The 22123-nt window shown below is 48.9% G+C and overlaps 1 protein-coding gene across 5 annotated transcripts in view; it reads left to right on the top strand.

The window, feature by feature from the left end:
• FARP2 (FERM, ARH/RhoGEF and pleckstrin domain protein 2) overlaps positions 1 to 22123 on the top strand; it is a 139931-nt gene that overhangs the window by 88416 nt on the left and 29392 nt on the right. For all 5 annotated transcript variants that reach the window (XR_008677573.2, XM_004033463.4, XM_063695435.1 and 2 more), the window contains exons 14-17: positions 12683 to 12858; positions 17711 to 17800; positions 18521 to 18654; positions 19086 to 19167. Coding sequence is in view for 4 of the 5 variants with exons in the window: in XM_004033463.4 (XP_004033511.2) it covers positions 12683 to 12858; positions 17711 to 17800; positions 18521 to 18654; positions 19086 to 19167 (482 nt within the window). In the remaining variant the exon portion in view is untranslated. The remainder of the gene's footprint in view (positions 1 to 12682; positions 12859 to 17710; positions 17801 to 18520; positions 18655 to 19085; positions 19168 to 22123) is intronic.

A 22123-nucleotide genomic window follows, 5' to 3' on the forward strand; every position in this document is an offset into this window, starting at 1 on the left:
ATACCTAAACCGCAGTCTCATCATTTTGCTTATGCAGCTAGAACTTTCAGTCTGTATAGTTGTTACTCATTCTGTCCCTGGTAATTTAGACCTGCCTTCTTGATGCTTTAGGGGCCATTGGGCACAGCTTTCTACATTGGCTAACAAATACCTGTGAAAATGTTGTTAACAGACAGAAGCGCAGCAGTGAACCTGAGGTCAGGACAGGACTGTTTGGGAGGTTCTTCTTTTCTTACTGTCACTCCAAAAATAAACCTTGGATTTGTGTGCTGGGGAGAAATGAGTATAGATTACATTTAAAACGTTTTCCTAAACCTTAGTATTCATATGGTAGCTGATGGTTCCTCTCCCCTTCATTACTGTTGCCTGACGACGGTCCTTGCTGATGCTGTGAACTAACAAAGTTGTCTTTTTGTTTTTAAGGGAACCCACCCTGGCGTCTGGACAGCAGGTTGGGTTTGGGTGGTTTTGAGCTAGCACTGCTGTGGGGCAGGGGTGGCCGCTCCCTGGTGAAGCTAACGCTGTGGAAGCTGGAATGTTCCTTCCTAAGGAGTGGGATCATGCCCCTACCCCGGCAGAGGTATCTCATCACTCGCTCATGTGCGAGATTCTGAATAAATTTTGTTCTCGGGCATCTTCTACTAGGCCTCCTATAAAATAGATCTTGCTGTTTTTGGTTTGTGTTAATGGAACCTCACTTTCTAGAGATAATTCTTTAGTTTTTTATTTAGGAAGTTTTCAAAATATACAAAGCAGGAATGTAAGCAACCCGCATCACCTCAAATTCAGTGTTACCCACACTTGACCATGCTTGCCCCAGCTGTGCCTTTTTTCTTTCCTTGGGTATTTTGTTGCTAAAGTATTTTAATATTACTGTTTTAGAGACAGGGTCTCACTCCTGTCACCCAGGCTGGAGTATGGTGGCGCAGTCACATCTCACTGCAGCCTCAACCTCCTGGGCTCAAGCCATCCCCCCACCCCAGCCTCCTGAGTAGCTGGGACTACAGGCACACATCACTGCACCCAGCTAATTTTTAAAAAATTTTTGTAGGACAGGTTCTCTTCATGTTGCCCAGGATGGTCTTGAACTCCTGGGCTCAAGCAGTCCTCCTGTCTCAGCCTCCTGAAGTGCTGGAATTGCAGGCATGAGCCTGGGTGCTAGAGCAAGGCCCTGTCTCAAAAAAAAAAAAAAAAAATCAATCAAGGCTTTCTTCCGAGTTACTGCTCACAGCCCTCTTACCCCTTTCTCTTTTGAGTGGGTTGTAATGTCCACCCAGAGGGGATTTAGAAACGGAAGGGAAGGCAAGCATGGGCACCATGGCTTTAGAACCATAAGGAAGACATTTCCCTCTACAGATTCTGTCTTTCCACTTGTAACAGTTAATGAGGCACTGACGTTGCTCTTTTCCACCTTAACAAGACAGTTTACAGTGGTTAAATAGCAAAACTCCAGGAGCAATTCAGCCTGAGGCCATAGTGCCCTGCAGCAGCATTGGGCTCTGCTTTTGTTTCTGCTTTGTGCTATGTGGCTCTTCTTCAAGCCAGTGTTGGGTAGTGCACAGCCTGAGAGGTGTGGCCTGATAAACCCTGAAATTGAAAGAAGTATGCAGATTTGACTCAGCACTCCTGGAAGTGTCTGGATACAGCTCACTGAGAGTGTGGAGGTGAAAGTGCCTGCAAAATGTTAACAGTTCTCTCTCAATCTATTGATCTCCTCAGTTACATCCAGAACCTTAAAGCTGCACAGTTGTCATCCTCCGCGTGCAGTCTCAGGCAGGGCGCATCAGGGGCTGCACTGGTAGCTCCCAGGAGGACTTACCCGTGGGTCACCGTCATAGCCAGGTGTGTCTACTCAGAGGGGACGCAATCCTGCAGCAGTCCCCGTCAATGAGAGGCCACCAGCAGACAGTGCCTGTTGGACCCATGAAGTCCACCACTAATTATATACTCTGCTTTAGGTAGAATATTTTTATTAGCTGTCAAACTGTTTTTGTATTTAAGTTTCCAAAAGTCCAGGTACTTTATGTAGGCCAATGTATAAATATTTCAAGTCTAACAGTAGCACAGTTATATGTTAATACAACTGACTACACGAAAAATATGTAATAGCGTATGCTATGTAATTTTTCAAATCACTAGGTATTGATATGTGCCTTTTTTATATTACCAAGAGATTCTCTAAATATGGAATTAGATTAGGATTCTCTGCTCCAGTTAACACACATTTTTAAATTAGTACTGATGATTGAGGGATGGACAATAGCACACCAAAAAAAAAGAGTTTAGTATGAAAAATTTAAACCTGTCGGTTAAGTCATTCCCATTAATGTCATTTTGCTGAGGGTGACTTGGTCCTTTTGAATTGCTTTGGTGTACGGGTATGTTCTGATTTTTCATGCAAGCTCCTCTGCCATTCCACCGCTCTGAGGAGTAATTGTAGCACTTCACATGTGCTGTGGTTGTGATCACGTGACATACATAGCGTGTGTGTTCCCAGCTGTTGTGTGTTTACGTGACATTTGATGCCAATACATATGTCTTCAAGGTATGCTTGTTCCCTCCCAGCTCGTGGAATATCAAAAAAATTCATTGCTGGAAAAATTATTTCATAGACAAAAATGTTAATGTTCTCTTGGGGACTTAGAGTTAAAAATATTTGTATAGATTTGGTTCTCAAGTCCACAGAATCGTATCTGCTGTGGTCTCCCTTTGGTGCTCATCTGGGAGCCATGTGTATGGAAGATTCTGTCACAGGCGGCTGGGATGTGGGCAGATGCTGTTAGCCTCCCTCTCCACGTGGTGGTCCATGCCTGACGTGTCCCCTAGTTCAAGGAAGTGCCATCTTTTGCATGAAAACAATTGCATTCCCCTAGGAAATGAAGAAAAACTGAGCTGAAATTTCCTTATACATTTGAATTTGTTCATTTTTTAAAGAGACATTTTTGTTATCTGCTTTGTGGTACTTATAAAATTTGTTTTCCATTGAAATTGCCATTTATAAATTTGCAGATATGTACTAATTTAGATTTTTTTAAGTGTTCAATAAAATAAGGATATATTTACTGTGAATTTTTAAATGGGCTTTTTAGCTTTCTTTCCCTCTACTTTTAGTTTTGATTTATATAAGTTAAAGATTATTTTGCATATTAATCCCTGAAGCAGCTGTATATTTTTTATAACAGTGTCACTGACATCTTCATAGGCTTCTGAGCAACAAACAGGGAACAGGCACCATGACTCTTGTGCAGATTGTCTTGTTTTAATATGGATGATGATGTCTGTGGAAGGCCAGTGGGGAAAGGTGCCTTGCTTCTTCTTGGTCTTAGCTCTGTCAGTGTTTCCTGCTCTCGCCTGGTGTGGCCTGCGTGGCCTGCACAGCAGAGCTGGGTGTCGGGGAGGACGTGCCGTGCAGGCCCCCACCACACCCCACGGGGCGGGCCTTGTGTCCTTGCGCTTTTACCGTGCACAGAACAGATACTGTTGGCTTAAAATTCTGAAAATGAGGTTATTATTGCCTGTTTTTTCCACAGTCAGCCAAAACCACCCTGTAAATTACAGGGGAGGACGTGAACAAGAGACCCCTGCCCCAGAGTGCAACAGCTCTGCAGGTTCTGGGCAAGGCTTTATTCCACTCTGAGCTTGAGTTTCCCATTCGGCCAACACGAGTTTCTGCTGCCTCCGTGGAGTGTCCATGCCTCTCTAGCCCCACACACTCCTGAGGGGGTGGGGGTGGGGCTTTGGACACTGCCTCCTGCTTTTGAGCCCTTTGAGGATAGGCTCCTCACCTTGCCCTTTTCGGACCTTGGAGCAGCACAGAGCTGCAGCCACTGATGTCAGGCGCCTCTGGGAAGGTGGTGGTGCCTCCCCGGGGCTCTAAAGCACCTGCTGCCCAGTGGGCAGGGTGCTCAGTGAGCACCTGAGGCCAGGGTGGGAGGCACCTGGCAGTAAGCCCTTCCTGGAGCTCAGCAATTGTACCTGCCACACCAGAGCAGAGGGGCTGTGGCAGCAGCATGTTCTAGAAAGGCACTTGTCAGAACAAACTCATGGGTCTCCTCAGAGCCCATGGATGGGTAGTTAGTTACTTTCCACTTAGAGGAGAGGGGAATGAGTCCCAGGGGCCTCACTTACCCCCCCCTACATCATGCCAGCCCTGCTCCCTGACCATCACCCTCCTGGTCCTGGGGCCACCCCTGCCCAGCATCCGCTGCCTAAGGATGAAGTGGGAGGCACCTGGGTGCATAAATCCTGATTTCAAGAAACTGCTCGAAAGCATTTCTGTATTAGGTCTATAAGTTGACTGATTTAGATGGTAAAAGCCATGTGGCCTTTATGTTCTTCAAATATGTCAGTTCAGATTATATTTCTTTCCTAATCCTAATAACTACCACCCTTTATTTAGTTTACTTTAGTAGTTTGTTTTCGGGACCTTGCCTCCATTGTTCCAATAGAAAGATTCATAAGTCAGAGCATGCTTCTCAAAGTTTTGGACACAATGTATTAGAACAAAAACATAGAGGCTGTGGAGCACCTTCACTTATTCAAGAGGAGACTGTACACCTGGCAGATAGCAGATCTGGACAAATGGCCCAAAGCACAACTTGCTGTTATAGGTTAGAACACCTGTTTTTCTTAGGAAGGAAAAGGTCTCGTTTATTTAGTGCAAAACAGGAAAGAAACAAAGATTATTGGGAGCACTTCGTGTGTTGATACAGTTGTCTGAACCATGGGAGAGCAGCAGTGGTGGCTCCACCGTGTGCTGCCTACCAAGCCGTGGCCCATGGCTTCGTGTGTCGGCTCGTTAAAACCCCAAATGGCCCTTTGGAAAGCTGTGCCATGCATCACATCTTCACGTCCTGTCCTGTGGGCAGTGATGCCGGGTAGGGAGGTGAACTGAATGCACAGTAAGAGATGAACCAATACCTGGACCCCTTGCCATTAACCATTTTTCTATCTCCCACTTGTATTCTTTGAGCCAGATTTTGTGTAAGAGCCACTCATGACGTCCTCTTCAAGTAGAGAAGCCAGAAATAATTTTCAGCTAACTCATCAGGTTCACATTTACTTGGATCCCTTGGACAGTTCCACATTTTCCTTTTCTCCTGGAATTAACAATTCATTTGGCCGGGCGCGGTGGCTCACGCCTGTAATCCCAGCTCTCAGGGAGGCAAGAGGCGGGAGGATAGCTTGAGCCCAGGACTTCGAGACCTGCCTGGGCAGTATAGCGAGACCCCGTTCTCCAGAAAAAGGAAAAAAAAAAAAAAGACAAAAAAAATAAGCGTAACAATTCATTCATTGAGCCTCAGTTTCCTGTACCTCCTCTGAAGTTAACCTTCAACTTGACTTTGAATTTTGCCAAGCAGGAGCTGATTCTTCCTCCACTAATAGGCAAATATTTTCAAGAATCATTTGTTAGAGTTTTAAAGAGGAGAATTTAAAAGTATGAAATAAAAATAACTTTACCTTTTTCTCTAAATGGGATATTTCTCTTTCATCATCTAGTTAGATGAACAAAAACAGTGTCTTGAAGGAAAAAGTGAAGGTAAGCACAAAAGTTTAATTAACATTGTGATTTTTAAATGGCATTTCAGAAATCATATGATGAATATTGAGAAAATTCTGGAAGTAAAGAGACTGCCACAAAGAAAATCACCTGCCAGACCGGGCGCAGTGGCTCCTGCCTGTAATCCCAGCACTTTGGGAGGCGAAGGAGGATGGATCACAAGGTCAGGAGTTCGAGACTAGCCTGGCCAACACAGTGAAACCCCGTCTGTACTAAAAATACACACACAAAAAAAAATTAGCTAGGCATGGTGGCGGGTGCCTGTAATCCCAGCTATTCAGGAGGCTGAGGCGAGAATCACTTGAACCCGGGAGGCAGAGGTTGGAGTGAGCTGAGATCATTCCATTGCACTCCAGCCTGGGTGACAGTGCAAGACTCCATCTCAAAAAAAAAAAAAAAAAAAAGAAAATCATCTGTCAGAGATGCCCGCTGCCGACAGTCTGAAATAACAGTTTTAAATTTTATGTCTTTTGGCCAAGAATCAGAGCACTTTGGGAAGCCAAGGTGGGAGGATCATTTTAGCCCAGGGAGGGAGTGAGGAGTTCAAGACCAGCCTGAGCAACATAGCAAGACCCCATCTCTACAAAAAACTAAAACATAGCTGGGCACAGTGACATGTGCCTGTGATTCCAGCTTCTCGGAAGGCTGAGGTGGGAGGATCGAGCCTGGAGGTCAAGGCAAAGCTGCAATGAGCCATGATTGTGCCACTCCACTCCAGCCTGGGCAACAGTGCAAGACCCTGTCTCAACCAAAAAAACAAAACAAAACAAAAAAGGCCAGGCGCGGTAGCTCACGCCTGTAGTCCCAGCACTTTGGGAGGCTGAGGTGGGCGGATCACTAGGTCAGGAGTTCAAGACCAGCCTGGCCAACATGGTGAAACCCCGTCTCTACTAAAAATATGAAAATTAGCTGGGTATGGTGGTGTGTGCCTGTAATCCCAGCTACTCAGGAGGCTGAGGCAGGAGAATTGCTTGAACCCAGGAGGTAGAGGCTGCAGTGAGCTGAGATTGAGCCACTGCAATTGCACTCCAGCCTTGGAGACAAATCGAGACTCAGTCTCAAAAAAGGCTGGGCATGGCGGCTCACACCTGTAATCCCAGCAATTCGGGAGGCTGATGTGGGCCAATCACTTGAGGCTAGGAGTTTGAGACCAACATGGCAAAAACTGTCTCTACTAAAAATACAAAACAATTAGCCAGGCACAGTGGCAAATGCCTGTAATCCCCGCTACTTGGGAGGCTAAGGCCTGAGAATCGTTTGAATCCAGGAAGCGGAGGTTGTAGTGAGCTGAGATTGCGCCACTGCACTCCAGCCTGGGCAACAGAGCAAGACTGTCTAAAGAAAAATAAATAAATATATATATTTTGAAGATGATCAAATCTTGTTATTTGCTGGAGTGTGGTGGCCTGATCACGGCTTACTGCAGCCTTGACTTCCCAGGCTCAGGCATTTCTTCCACCTCCACCTCTTGAGTAGCTGGGACTACAGGCAAGCACACCACCACACCTGGCTAAATTTTTGATAATTTTATTAATTTTTTTGTTTTTGTAGAGACAGGGTTTCACTGTGTTGCCAAGGCTGGTCTCAAATTCCTGGGCTCAAGTAATCCACCCACTTCGACCTTCCAAAGTGCTGAGATTACAGGCATGAGCCACCGCGCCTGGCCAATTTGCCGCTTTGAGAGTATTTCAGATGTTATTCTTTTCCCAAAGTGCAGTCTATGCAATGAAGCCCATTGGCGAACAGCCAGTGGACAGTTTGTGATCCATCCCAGCAAAAGTGCAGAGCTCAGTAAAACATAACTACTGTTTGTATCTCTCCATTTCAAGTCTTTTAATGTTGGCAATTGAAGTCTTGTCTATGGGTAAAGAAATCAGTCCTTGAGGATATAGTGAGATAGCTGGGCCTCATCTTTGTGTGTGGTTGGTGTGTCCTCCTATGAGTTGTGTATGATATGAATTTTATAAAAGGGACTCTCGAAACTCAGAGCAAGACTGATTCTTACTGGCTGTTTTTCAGTAGATGACCTTGGATTTAGAGTTTATTTTTTACAGATACCTAAGATTAATTATTTACCAAGTCAAGTAAAGCTAAACATATTCTGTGGCACCTAAAACTTGATATTTAGCATTTTAAAACTTCTCTGCCTTTTTTTTTTCTTTTTTTGAGACACAGTCTCACTCTGTTCCCCAGGCTGGAGTGCAGTGGTACGATCTTGGCTCACTGCACCCTCCACCTCCCGGGTTCAAGCGATTCTCCTACCTCAGCCTCCCGAGTAGCTAGAATTACAGGCATGCACCACCACACCCGGCAAATTTTTGTATTTTTAGTAGAGATGGGGTTTCACCATGCTGGCCAGGCTTCTCTCGAACTTCTGACCTCATGTGATCCACCTGCTTGAGCTTCCCAAAGTGCTGGGATTACAGGCGTAAGCCCGGCCAACATCTGCTTTTAACCATGCATTCTGATATGCATTATCAGTGTCAAAAAGATTTTCTAAGACAGAGGAGCACTATGGCCAAGTGTCCTTTTATGATATCCACAGAATTCAAAATTGCAGAGCCTAAAAGGCACTAACTTTATCCTGTCGTATGTCACTGTGGAAAGCACTCTTCAGAGCCATGGTCCCACACTTGTTTTCTCACTGTGGAGTACATCTGTGTTGGTGACTTCAGCTAAACCTGTTCCCCAGGGATAAATACAACAGCCCATACAAAATCAGGCATGAGGACACAGTCCAACAACTTCGTGTATAAATAAAGTTACATATTCATCGCCAGTTGCTTGTTTAAAAAAAAAAAAAAAGTCTCCCCACAGATTTATTGACTTTCATGTAGGATCTATGTTTGTGTAATTTGAAGTAGGCTTGATTTATAAGGTTTGCTATAGCTAACATTTAAAGAAATGTTTAAATTAGGCACAGTGGTGCATGCCTGTAGTCCTAGCTACACAGAAGGCTAAGGCAAGAGGACTGTTTGAGGCCAGGAGTTCAAGTTCAGATTGGACTTCATAAGATCCCATCCATTAAAAAAAAAAAGAAAATTACACAGTGGCTCACATCTGTAATCCCAGCACTTTGGGAGGCCAAGGCAAGTGGAGCATCTGAAGTCATGAGTTCGAGACCAGCCTGGCCAACATGGTGAAACCACATCTCTACTAAAAATACAAAAATTAGCTGGGCATGGTGGCGGGCACCTGTAGTCCCAGCTACTCGGGAGGCTGAGGCACGAGAATCGCTTGAACCCAGGAGGCGGAGATTGCAATGAGCTGAGATCATGCCACTGCACTCCAGCCTGGGCGACAGAGTGAGAGACTCGGTCTCAAAAAAAAAAAGAAAAATGTTTAATGGTAATTTGTGGTACTTTTTAATGTATCCACTAAATTGTGAGTTGACCATTTTTTGTTAAATAGAAAGTATTTATAATAGGGCTGGAGCGGTGGCTCACACCTGTAATCCCAGCACTCTGGGAGGCCAAGGCGGGCGGATCACTTGAGGTCAGGAGTTTGAGACCAACCTGGCCAACATGGTGAAACCGTGTCTGTACTAAAAATACAAAAATTAGCCAGGCATGGTGGCGTGCATCTCTAGTCCCAGCTACTCAGGAGGCTGAGGTACAAGAATGGCATGAACCCAGGAAGCAGAGGTTGAAGTGAGCCAAGATGGTGCTACTGCACTCCAACCTGGGCGACAGAGACTTTGTCTCAAAAAATGTATTTATGGCTGGGCGCGGTGGCTCATGCCTGTAATCCCAGCACTTTGGGAGGCCAAGGCGGGCAGATCACAAGGTCAGGAGATCGAGACCATCCTGGCTAACACGGTGAAACCCCGTCTCTACTAAAAATACAAAAAATTAGCCAGGCGTGGTGGTGGGCGCCTGTAGTCCCAGCTACTCGGGAGGCTGAGGCAGGAGAATGGTGTGAACCTGGGAGGCAGAGCTTGCAGTGAGCCGAGATCGCAACACTGCACTCCAGCCTGGGTGAAAGAGCGAGACTCTGTCTCAAAAAAAAAAAAAAAAAAAAGTATAATATTATCAAATGATGACTTTTAACCTCCGTAGAACCAAAAATGTTTATTCCAAATGAGCAGTGTATCCTAAAGGGGAGTGTCCTTCCTTTATGAGGGGTTGTTTACTGGGAGTGGCACTTACTGTTTTTTTTTGTTTGTTTGTTTTTTTGAGATGGGGCCTTCCTCTGTTGCCCAGGCTGGAGTGCAGTGGTGCAATCGCGGCTCACTGCAACCTCCACCTCCCGGGTTCAAGCGATTCTCCTGCCTCAGCCTCCTGAGTAGGTGGTATTATGGGCACATGCCACCACACCTGGCTAATTTTTGTATTTTTAGTAGAGACAGGGTTTCACCATCTTGGCCAAGCTGGTCTCGAACTCCTGACCTCGTGATCCACCCACCTCGGCCTCCCAAAGTGCTGGGATTATAGCCGTGAGCCACTGCACCCGGCCAGGAGTGGCCCTTTCTAATTTACAGCCCTATTACCCCACCCTGGCCATGGCCTGTTTGCAACCCCAGCAGCGTCATAGCAGCACACGTTATGATGGGTCTCGTGATTATGCCATTTCCTCAAGTTTCACCTCCTGCAACTTAAAGGCAGATTTTGCAGCAACTTTTTGGTAAACTGTCAACTAGTAACTTGCTGTTGGACTGTACTTCTCTGAGTGAGGTGCTGTGAGGACCCCTGGAAGGACACAAGGGCAGAATAGTGAAGGCCGACTCTAACTTCCAGAAGCAATGAGTGGAAAACATCTTCCTGCTACACCCTGAACAATACAGTTATGAAGAATAAATAGATACTAGTAGCTTCTAGACTTTTTCTGAATTTTCATCACATAAAATATCTCCTTGTGAAATTCTGGCATATTAGGACAAAGAAGATTCTGGAACACAAACCCCAAACAGCGCATCTTCGGAAACATGCCTGTTTTCAACATAAGAAGTAATCCACGCTTCAGGGGCTAGCACAAAGCCACAGTTCCACTTTGAGCCCTTCAGAAGTGACAAAGACCAAACGTGGCCCAGTATGTGAGGCAAGGCGGAAGTAGGAATTTCATGCTGTTTTAAGGTTGCTTAGTGTACTTTAACTGAATGTGTAATAAAAGCAAATTCTAATAAATTTGTTGTTAATAATTTCCTATAGTGATGTTACCTAGGTTTTCTATAGCAATGAATGTTTCCTTGTGTTTTCAATGTATCTTGTGAAAAATTCCAGAGGAAAGCTCTGCTATCATGAGCACTGATATTTCATCTTAAGAATCCTAATAACTAGAATTCCTAGCAGCAGGCAAGATCTTTCCAGGGCTCCTGATTTGTCAATGTGAAAATAAGGACTTCTTCCCCTCCATCTCCCATGTCCCACTGGAGGGTTAACCTGTTGAGTTGCTTATGCCAACCCAGCAAACAGGGAATCATGATGTCAGCTGCTCTCAAGAAGCTGCTCTATACTAATCTGCCTGTACACTTACATGTTTTAGGTTAAGTGAACCAGGTTTGGGTTCTATAAACTGGTCACTGTAAGCAACCGCATCTGAAGGTGCCAACAATAGTGTGAGAGAATCTTGCTTTAAAACCAGTTGTGGGTGGAGTAAGGAGTCACCATGGTGTGGCATTTATGCGACCAGGGATTCAAATTGAGTTACTTCTGTTGCAACATTTGGTAAGCTGACTCAGTAATCATCGTTAGAAATCGTGATAGTTTCAGTGTTCAAACACTGTACACTTGGAAACATAAATTTACATCTTTGATAGTTTTGTTTGTTTTGAGACGGAGTCTCACTCTTGTTGCCCAGGCTGGAGGGCAATGGTATAACCTCAGCTCACTGCAACCTCTGCCTCCCAGGTTCAAGCGATTCTCCTGCCTCAGCCTCCCAAGTATCTGGGATTACAGGCACCCGCCGCCATGCCCGGCTAATTTTTTGTATTTTTAGTAGGGATGGAGTTTCACCATGTTGGCCAGGCTGGTCTCTAACTCCTGACGTCAGGTGGTCCACCCGCCTCGGCCTCCCAAAGTGCTGGGATTACAGGTATGAGCCACCATGCCTGGCCTTTGGTGGTTTTTAAACAGCAGTTAAATTCCTTCTCTAAAACTCTAAAGTTTTCTTTCTTTCTTTTTTTTTTTTTTTTTTTTGAGACGGAGTCTTGCTCTGTTGTCCAGGCTGGAGTGCAGTGGTGCAATCTTGGCTCACTGCAAGCTCCGCCTCCTGGGTTCATGCCATTCTCCTGCCTCAGCCTCCCGAGTAGCTGGGACTACAAGCGCCTGCCACCATGCCCGGCTAATTTTTTGTATTTTTAGTAGAGACGGAGTTTCACCGTGTTAGCCAGGTAAAGTTATCTTTAAAATTTGGCACTTAATAGTTACTGGTTTCCCACAGAAAAACATTAGAAATTAACCTTTGAGAATTTTTTAAATAGAAAAGGATTTTTTTATTATAAAATACACAATGAAATATACTTCATCATCTTTAGAATTGGGCTGCAAATTTGGCACCTATTTATTTGAAAACAAACATGGTTTTAAGAAGGGGAAAATTATTACTGTGTTTTAGAAAACCAAAATAAAATCCCCATTAATGAAAAACTCAAGGAACTGGAAAACAGTATCATGAGTTGAGCAGTTTTATATGATCCATTTTTTAATGAATAATAAGTTTGGCCTTAAAATAGACATTGTCTTTTCAGATGTTAGCCCTGGTTTGACATCTTAAGTCTCTAACCTCTAGCAATGCACATAGAAAGTGTTCCCCCGTCCTGGTGGTGCCTTTTGCTTTACACACTTTGTGGTGCTTAATTTTATCATAGTGACATATTCTGCAGAGCCCAAAAGAAGCCCCTAGAAACACAAGGATGGTATCCAGGCCCCCCTAGAGTCCTGGGAGGATCCACACTGTCTGTGGATTGCTCTCTGAAATTGGGTAGATGAACCATCAACCCTCATTTTCATTTTATGGCATGTTTAGAATTGTGTGTGATAGAGGCTGTACATACACGTTTTACAGGAAGCGCCTGGCACTGTGTGAGGCTGGCAGTTGAATGGTCAGGAGTGTAGTAGCGGCTCTAAGCCAGCCTCACAGCCCTTTCTCATTTCTCGCTCCATCCCCTACCCCGTTCATTTCCAGGCCTTTCCACGAAGAGTCCTCAGCCTTCTCCCTCCAGCCGGAAGAGCCCCCTGAGTCTGAGCCCTGCATTTCAGGTGCCTTTGGGCCCAGCTGAACAGGGCTCATCCCCACTCCTGAGCCCTGTCCTCAGTGATGCTGGCGGAGCCGGGATGGACTACGAGGAGCCCAGACACAAGGTGGGCCCCTCGAGGCTGAGAAGCTAGCAGAGGGTTGCAGGGTGGGCCTGTTTTCACTGTTCCTTCGGGTGGAGCTGGTGGGGACCCTGGGGCGGGGCAGGGAAGGGCTCTGCACTCACAGCCGCCTTACCAGCCTCCTGAGCAGAGAGGAGGTACTGGGCCGCCTTCCCTAGCAAAACCTTCCTGAGACTTTCCTCTTATCTCTGGGACTCCAGGTTCCTTCGTACAAAAACAAGTTTCCTTATTCATTTAGGAAACGGTCCCTGGAACCCACAGGCTCCATGTGTCAGGCTGGATCTTCCAGCCTCCCCCACTCTTCCTTCCTTCCTTCCCACCTTCCTCATTTCTCCCTCCCTTCCTCCCTCCTTTGCTCCTTTCTTCTCTCCTTGCTCGGTCAAGCTTCTACTTTCACAATTGAGTAACTGGGAGGAAAGAGCTGGGTGCTAAGGGAGGGTCCACTAGGGACCCCTTTGGGTTCCGGAGAGGCTCTTGGGCGGGAGACCCAGTGTAGATGTTGGAGACAGTGGAGGAGCCCACCTGTGGCGAGGGGACGGTTCTCTGCTCTTGTGGCACGGGGAGGGGTACATGGGCCACAGACAGGGGTGAGGCTTTATGACAAAGTTGAGGCAGTGTCCCCTATGGGTCTCTTTTTATCAGAGATGATAGGAATAAGGGCACAAACTGAGAGTCCGTAGGGAGAAAGTGACTGAGCAGAGAAGCTCACTGCTGGCAGGCACGGGGCAACCAGGGGCAGGGATGCTGTGGCCTCAGGGTGGCCTCCACTCTCCTAGCCCAGTGGAGTCTGCCTACAGCTACGGTTTTGCAGATGGACCCTAAAAGAAAAGACTCAGGGTCCAGGGAGTTTGCAGACTATCTTGGGCCTGGAGTCCACAGAGAAGGGAGACACGGGGTCCCTGAGTGGCAGCTGGATGGGAAGAGGCCATGGGGCCTCTAGGAGGGAGGGAGTCAGTGCCGGTACAGGGGGAGGTATGTCATTGTGACACCTCAGCACTCCTGCTTTGGCCCGAATTGGCCAGAGGATATTCTGTCCAAGGCCTGCCTTCCAGATGCCAGGGCTACCCGTGGGATGCTGGGACTCTCAGCAGGTAGGATGGCACAGGCAGGGCAGGCTCCTCCTTCCTGGTGCCCTGAGGGTCCCCCTGGATCCCACTGGAGTGGAAGGAGCCCCCTGGTCTGGAGGCAGCAAAGGATATTAAACATACTGCTGCATGAGGCCTGCAGGTGAGGGCTGGTTCTGGGCCCTGGCAGCAAGACTGTTTCCAAAAAAGATGTCTTTTTATTTTATTTTGGAAACCTAATGACAATCTCTTTAGTTCACTGTTTCTTTGGTACAAAAAAAAAAAAATGGCTACCAAGCAGTCTGTTATTAAGACTAAATTTTAATTTGTAACTTTTTGTATTACAAAAATCAGTTGATTCTTTAGATGGTTCTATAGGATGACAGCTTGTCACATCTGAGGATAATTGGGCTGGTGGCAAGTGGCCCTGGGAGAAGCCTGTTAGTCATGACGTGGCATGGGGCCAGCAGCATGGCAAGGCCCTCTGGGATGGGAGCACCTCAGGGTCCTCACAGAGCCATGCCCTTGAGGAGTTGGTGGCTGGGTCACTGCAGAGAAAGATTCGGCAGCCCTTGGGCCCAGCCCCTGCGTGTGGGCACCCTCAGCCCTGACGTGGTGTCTCCTGTTGCCTCTCCTCAACACCTGGGCTCTGGAGGGAGGGCTCTGGGCTCTGCTTCAACTCTGTGTGTGTGAGTTGAGATAGCAAGGCTGTTGCCCAGCACAGGTGGGCTCTGAGATGGCAAGGATGGCCCCTTCATCACTATGCAGGGGCTGCTGGTTTGACCCAGAGGTAGGTTCCCGCCAGAGTACCCCTCTGTGCTGACCTCATGAACCAGTGTGCCCAGCCAGACTGCAACAGGTTCTGGGGAGACCCCAGCCCCACATTCACTGACGGTTGTGCTGGCGAGGCCTGGCAGACCACTCTCCTGGGGAGCCAAGGTGACAGGGGTCTGAGAAGCACGTGCTGCCATTGAGGCCACCCGTCAAGCTTTTGCACTTGCACCCAGTTGCTGGGCTGTGCGGGGAGGGGCGAAGAGCTGCCCACCCTCCAGCCCACCCTCGCCAGCTTGTGCCCTCCTCCCCAGTGTCTCCCACTTGATGCACTGTTTGTCCCCTTTTTAATAGAGATTTGTGAGGATCGGCCACAGTCGAAAGGTAGGAAAGCCAAAGGTGGCAGAAGCCTCTTCCACGCTCTGCATGGGCACATAGACCCTTCATATGGGGACAGGTGGCGAAGCTCACAGGAATTGCATGCTCCTCTGGGGCTATCCCTGGCCGCCGTCTCATCCCTGGCCTGCAGCCCAGCTTGCTGGGGGTCAGGTTTGACATTGATCTAGAGGTGGGGGGGGGGCAGAGTGGCAGCTGCTGTATTTTCTGTCCCTGAGAGTCTTCTCACGGTATTCCTTGGGATGATTGGGCGGGGCGGGGCGGGGCGGGGCGGGGGCGGGACAGAAGGCCCTTCTCTTGGTCGCTCTGCTCCCCTGACTCCCCTGTGACCCACTGGTGGCACCTGTGATGAGAAGTCTCATCAGCGACTGCTGTGGCTCTCTGATGGCGTATGTGTCTCTATGTGCCTCGCCCCTGGAGGAGTGGAGCTGCTCCAGGACACGAGCATCCTGTTTCTTTCTATAGAACAACATTCAGAGTTAGGACATTGCCTTTGGACTCCATGCCACGGTGACTGTGGCTAGGAAGTTGTCCTCCCTCTACCAGACTCTCCCCCAGGGCCCAAGGCCAACAGTTTGTGGGGCATTAACATGTAACATCCCTGTCCCTCAGCTGTGTGGGGAAGGCTGGGGCCTCCCAGACCATAAACATGGGCCTCTGGGGACGGGACCAGCTCTGCCCCCAGGGAATTCACTGGGCATATCAAGCTCAGGTGGAGAAATGACTTCTTTTTTTAGAGACGGGATCTGTCTCTGTTGCTCAGGCTGGAGTGCAGTGGTGCAGCCACAGCTCACTGCAGCCTTGGACTTCTGTGCCCAAGTGATCCTCCCAACTCAGGCTCCCGGTAGCTGGGATTACAGGTGTGACCACATGCTTGGCTAACTTTTTTTTTTTTTAAGAGACAGGGTCTCACTATGTTGCCCAGGCTGGTCTCAAACTCCTGGCCTCAAGTGATCCTCCCATATCAGCCTCCCAAAGTGCTGGAATTAGAGTCATGAGCCACCACATCCAGCCAAGAAAAGACTTTGTAAAGAGATTTTACTGAATTTGGATTTGAAAGATGGGCTCAACCTTTCATTTGAAAGATAAAAGTCATTTTTAATATCATGAAGCTCAAAAAGAAAAAATTGAAAAAGCCTAAAGGCTGGAAAGGTGGTTCAGCTTCTCTGTGGGGAGGAGGCCAGTGCACCAAGAGGTGGGGGCTGAGCTGGTGGCAGAGCCACATGGTGGCAGGGCTGTGGGAGCCAGGCAGGCTGCCAGCCATGGGGAGGAGCTGAGAGAATGGCAGTGGACGTGTGCAGGACTCTGGCGGGGGAGGCACAGCACCTGGGCACTCGAGGGCTCTAGGCAGTAGCATCTCAGTGGACTGTAGGGTGCCGTCCCTTCACAGCTGGCTATATCCATGGGCTCAGGACTCACAGGATAAATGTGCCTCTGTTGTCCTCTCATCCACGAGGGTAGACAACCCTGCGTCAGGTAGACCCCAAAGGGTCCAGAAGGCCCACGTGGCCTGCTTCCCCACCAGTAGCCTGTCTATTCCCTCTGACCTCCCCACATTGCTCCAGCCCCTTGACCTCTGACCTGTCCCACAGGCCGCCCTGTCCGCTCTGAGTGAGGCTGCGGCCTGCTGTGCCCCCCAGCCTCCAGCCCCTCCTCTGCTCTGCGTTATGCCTTGTACAGCCCTCTGTGCTTCTTGCCTGTCTTCTCCTGGTAGGACACCCTCACAGGGGCAGGGGGCAGTGTCCAGGCGCCTATTCGGAGCTGACACCTGCTCCATGGATATATGCACGGCCCACCTACCCTGAAGCTGGCCACAGTCTGGAGGTGGGGCAGGCGAGCTGCCAGGGCAGAGCAGGATCGTGGTTTCTGGGCAGGGAGAGGACGGTGAAGAGGCTGTTAAGTTTTACCTCAACAGAGGGTGGCTCTTGGAGGGTTCAGGGTGGGGAGAGGCCCTGCAGGGACAGGACCCAATGCCTGCCGAGGCCGTCATGAGGCATGTGCTTTGCCAGGAACACTGTGTTGGGTGAGGTGTAGAGGGTCCCCTATGGCCAGCTTGCCTGCTTGGCACCAGCACCTTGGGCAGAGATAGCCCTGCCAGCTATAGGATTGCTCAGGGCTGGGCTGTCTCTAGCAGGGCACGGAAAACTGGGCCCGGGGTATGGTCCACGTCTGCATCAGGAAGTGCACCAGCAAGTCTGGCGCTCTGATGCAGGTACACTTAGAATGCGCACTGTTTGCTCATTTTAATGACTTTTGTATGGGTTAGGTTTAATAATTTATAAGCACACACACACTCATGGACCTGTGTCTGCTAACCAGCTATGCCACTGGCAGTGATATATAAAAAATGATTTTATCACAAAACCAATAATAAACTTCAACCCTGTTTACATATGGTGATATTTGAACAGCAATTCTTTTCTCCAAAAGAATAACAGGATTATGTTTTTACTCAGGGATAAATCTCTTCAGAAGTTGAAGATGAAAACCCCATGACGATGTTACCTTGAGCAGAAGAAAGCAAACATTACCAACTTCAGGCTCCCTGAGCGTGGGAGGGTGCCATGTCCCAGGGACGCACACTTACAGCTCTCTGCTTCTTTCAGCGCGTGCCTGCAGACGAGGCCTACTTCATAGTCAAGGAGATTCTCGCTACAGAACGAACATACCTCAAGGATTTAGAAGTTATTACCGTGGTACGAAAATCCTTGATTACTTTGATTTTTTTTTTAAATAAATCTCTCATCTGAACACAGAGAAATATCTCTTTTTTTTTCTTTTTTTTTTTTGAGATGGAGCCTCACTCTGTCACCCAGGCTGGAGTGCGGTGGCATGATCTCAGCTCACTGCAACCTCCGCCTCCTGGGTTCAAGTGATTCTTCTGCCTCAGCCTCCCTAGTAGCTAGGATTACAGGCGCCCACCACCACACCCAGCTAATTTTTGTATTTTTAGTAGAGGTGGGGTTTCACCATGTTGGCCAGGCTGGTCCCAAACTCCTGACCTCAAGTGACCTGCCCACCTTGGTCAGCCTCCCAAAGTGCTGGGATTACAGGTATGAGCCACCGCCCAGCCAAGAAATATCTCTTGATAATCATGAGACTTGCTTGTATATATTTTGTTAAATATATCTGCTTTAAAACTATTCTAAGTCAGGTCAGAACATTGGGTCCAAGTTTTTGTGAAGCTATAAAGCTGCAAAGTGTCCATTTGAAACTTTTGATGTAGGATAGTTTCATTATATTTGAAAACTGGATGGTCAACAAAGAGGATGGCTGTAGTGCTGATCTGAACCCTCTTTGTAGGCGGTGACTGGAGGGTCATCGCTGGGTGACCTATGGCTACAGGCCCTCAGGGGCACAGTTTCTCAGTCCCCAACAAGAGCCACACCTCCCATCACACCACACTCTTCCCACAGTGGTTCCGCAGCGCAGTGGTGAAGGAGGACGCCATGCCTGCGACTCTGATGACACTGCTCTTCTCCAACATCGATCCCATCTATGAGTTCCACAGAGGCTTCCTGCGCGAGGTGGAGCAGAGGCTGGCACTCTGGTAACACCCCTTCAGCCCCCACACGGTAGACTCCCGCACCAACTCATCATCACCGCTCTTAGGAACTTCCCAGCTTCAGAAACTAATTCAGAAGAGCCATTTTTTCACTGGAGCATATTTTTAGGAGCCTGTGGGGAGAGGTACAGATGTAATAATACCCTTTATTCACCCTCTTCCAGAAAAGAGAGTGCAAGGAGCAAGTTAAAAATGGAAGATCCCTTTTTGCCTGGTTACTGTCTGTTTTAGAGAATGGCCAGACACATAATAGCAGCTTCCATCCAGGGCAGGCCCTGCCCCTGCGGCCTCTTCCACCTCAGAGCTTCACCACCTTCCTCCAGCTGGAACCAGGGCAGCTGTCACCCTGCGTCAGATTACAGTGCCTTCTGCAAGCTTTCACCATGTTTAGGATGACTTTGTTTCTTTTTACTCAGGGAAGGGCCCTCCAAAGCCCACACAAAAGGCAGTCATCAACGAATCGGGGACATCCTGCTCAGGAACATGCGCCAGTTAAAGGTAGGCTGCATGGTGACTACTGCCTACATGAATGCTGTTAATGGGAGCAAAACCATCTTCTCGAAGCTGAGGCCCGTCAGAACAGCGTGCCCTCAGAAAAGGGTCCCCTCAGAACAGGATCCCCCTCAGAGTAGGGTCTCCTTAGAACAGGGCCCCCTCAGAGAAGGGCCCCCTCAGAGCAGGATCCCCCCAGACCAGGGTCCCCCTCAGAGCAGGGTCTCCTCAAAACAAGGTTTCCTGAGAACAGGGTCCCCCTCAGAGTGGGGTTTCCTCAAAACAGTGTCCCCTCAGAGCAGGGTCCCCCCAGAGCAGGGTCCCCTAAGAGCGGGGTCTCCTCAGAACAGGGACCCCCTCAGAGCAGGGTCCCCTTAGTGCAGGGTACCCTCAGAACAGCATCCCCTCAGAGCAGGGGACCCCTCAAAACAGGGGCCCCCTCAGAAAAGGATTTTCTCAGAACAGGGTCCATCTCAGAACAGGATCCTACTCAAAGCAGGGTGCCCCCAGAGCAGGGTTTCCCCAGAGCAGGGTTTCCCCAGAGCAGAGTGCCCCCTAAAGCAGGGTCCCTCCAGAGCAGGGTCCACCCAAAACAGGGTCCTCTCAGAACAGGGTCTTCTCAGAATAGCATCCCCCTCAGGCTCTCAGAACAGGGTTCCCTCAGAATAAAGTTCCCTCAAAACAGAGTCCTTCTCAGAGCAGCATCCCCCTCAGAACAGGGTCTCCCTTTAAGCATCATTCCCATTAGAACAAGGTTCCCCCAGAACAGCATCCCCCTCAGAACAGGGTCTCCTCAGAACTCTATCTTCCTCAAACAGGATCCTACTCTGGATGGGGTCTCCCTCAGAATCTTGTTTCCCTCAGAAAAGAGTCTGGCTCAGGGCAATGTCCAGGGCCCCATCAGGACACTGTTTCCCTCAGAACAAGTTCCCTCCTCACCGCATCCCTCAATAAGGGCTCTCCAAGAATAGGATGCCCCTGAAAACAGCATACCCCTCACAACAGGGTCCCCCGGAACATGGTCTCCCTCCAATCAGAACTACCCCCAGAACAGACTCCACCTTAAAACATTGTTTGCCTTAGATCAGGGCCCTTACCAGCCCCAGAACATTGTTCTCTTCAGAACCTTTTTCTCCACTGATTAGCATTCCCTTGAGGACAGCGTCCCCATTTCCATCAGGACAGGACTCCCCCAGAACAGTGTTCACCTCAGAGCAGGATTCTCCCCCAGAACATGGTCCTCCTCAGAATGGGTCCGCCCAGAACAGCATCCTCTTCAGAACAGGGCCTCCCTCAGATCAGGGTTCCCCACAGAACAGAGTCTTCCTCAGAACATCATTCTCAGGACAGAGTCCCCCCTCCCCAGGACAGGGCCTGTTCAGGGCAGAGTCCCCATAGCTGCTGTGGGGAGGGCAGGGCTCTGGGACTTGTTTCCACCTTGGCTGCTAGGCTCGTAGTTCAGGTTTTTCTTTCAGGTGTTCCAGCTCCACGAAGGGCATGTAGCAGGGGTCGCAAAAATGGAGTAGACTTTTGGATAGGCAGGGGCAGCACTGGGGGAAGTGAGATTTCTCTTCAATAGGAGCAACAGTACAGGTGTTCACATGTGGACAACAGTGCAGGTCGTGCATTGACTGTTCAGGGGTCTCACTCTTGCTTAACGTGCCTGGAACAGTTCTCCCTCCCTCTCAGGCTGCTCATGAGTTCACCACGTGACCGCCCAAGGTGTGGAGCTCTGCTTAACACCATGAAGCTGAGCCACAGTGATGATGACGACTCAAGCTCCCCCTCCTCCATCCCTCGCCTGTCCCACCTTCTACCCAATCCTGTGAGACTCCGGCCACTCCTCACACCTAGAGTTCCCAAGGGACTATAGGTTTTGCTGTTCTGTGTTGAGATAGCCCCACTTGAAGAACTGCATTCAGCCTAGGTGCCCTTTTCCTGCCTAGACGGAAGCTGTCAGGTTGTTAATGAGAAAGTTCTACTTATCCCAAAGGCAGTTGCACTAATTTAAAATTGAAATATGCACAAATCTGTTTGATCCAGATTATCATACTGTAGTCATCTTTAATGTTCATTAAAACAAAATGATTTGATATTAAAACCCTTTAGCTCTGGGGAGGCAGCCAAGAGCTCTGTCCACAAAACCAAATCTGGGTGTCAGAGGCCAAGACCCCAGGGTGGGATCAGGGACCACCCCCTCACGGGGCATAAGGTCAGTTTTCCCCCAGAGTCCGGGCCCCTGTCCCCCCACAGTGCAAGTGTGGTCCCTGGAGCCCTGGTGTGGAGTGGTAAGTCCCGGAGTGGTGCTTGTCTTGGAAAGAGGGGCCCTTGGCCAGCCACCCCTCAGCGAAACTATACAACTCCTGGAGCGCCTGCCAGGATTGAAGCCATGACCAGGTGCAGGTGGGTGTCAGGCCCGCTGTGGGTGGGCACTGGTCCTCAGCACCACTCACCACTGCCAGGCAGGCCGGGGACCAGCAGACTCCTCAGCCAACCCTGTCCCTTGGCCCGGCCCTGCCACAGAGAGGGACCCCAGCCCATCATGGGCATCGGCAGGGCTTGGCCATTTCCACCTCCCGCTAGAAGCCTAGCGAGTGTGGATGCATAGACATCTGAGCCCAGCTTCCTGCGTCCCCACCTGGCCCTCACCACCCCTCACCCCCAGGCAGCGGGCCAGCCCCGCCTTCACTCCCCTACCAACCACCCCACCCCCCCACCACCACCCGTACCCTCCTAGGGGCTTCCAGAGCTTTTACACCTGGAGAAACATTCCCCACTCCCCTTTGGCCTCCCTGTACCCTGAACTGTGAATATTTTTAACCCCTAAATATGTAAATACGGCCAGCTCTTGTGACACAGAAGCTATTTTATCAACTGTCAGTCCCCATTCCTTTATGATAGGATTCTCCACAGTGGTTTCTGACTCAGGCTCCAGTGGACCAAATAAAAGTGTTTTGTTAAA

Source organism: Gorilla gorilla, chromosome 11, assembly GCF_029281585.2.
Source record: "Gorilla gorilla gorilla isolate KB3781 chromosome 11, NHGRI_mGorGor1-v2.1_pri, whole genome shotgun sequence".
Taxonomy (NCBI): Eukaryota; Metazoa; Chordata; class Mammalia; order Primates; family Hominidae; genus Gorilla; species Gorilla gorilla.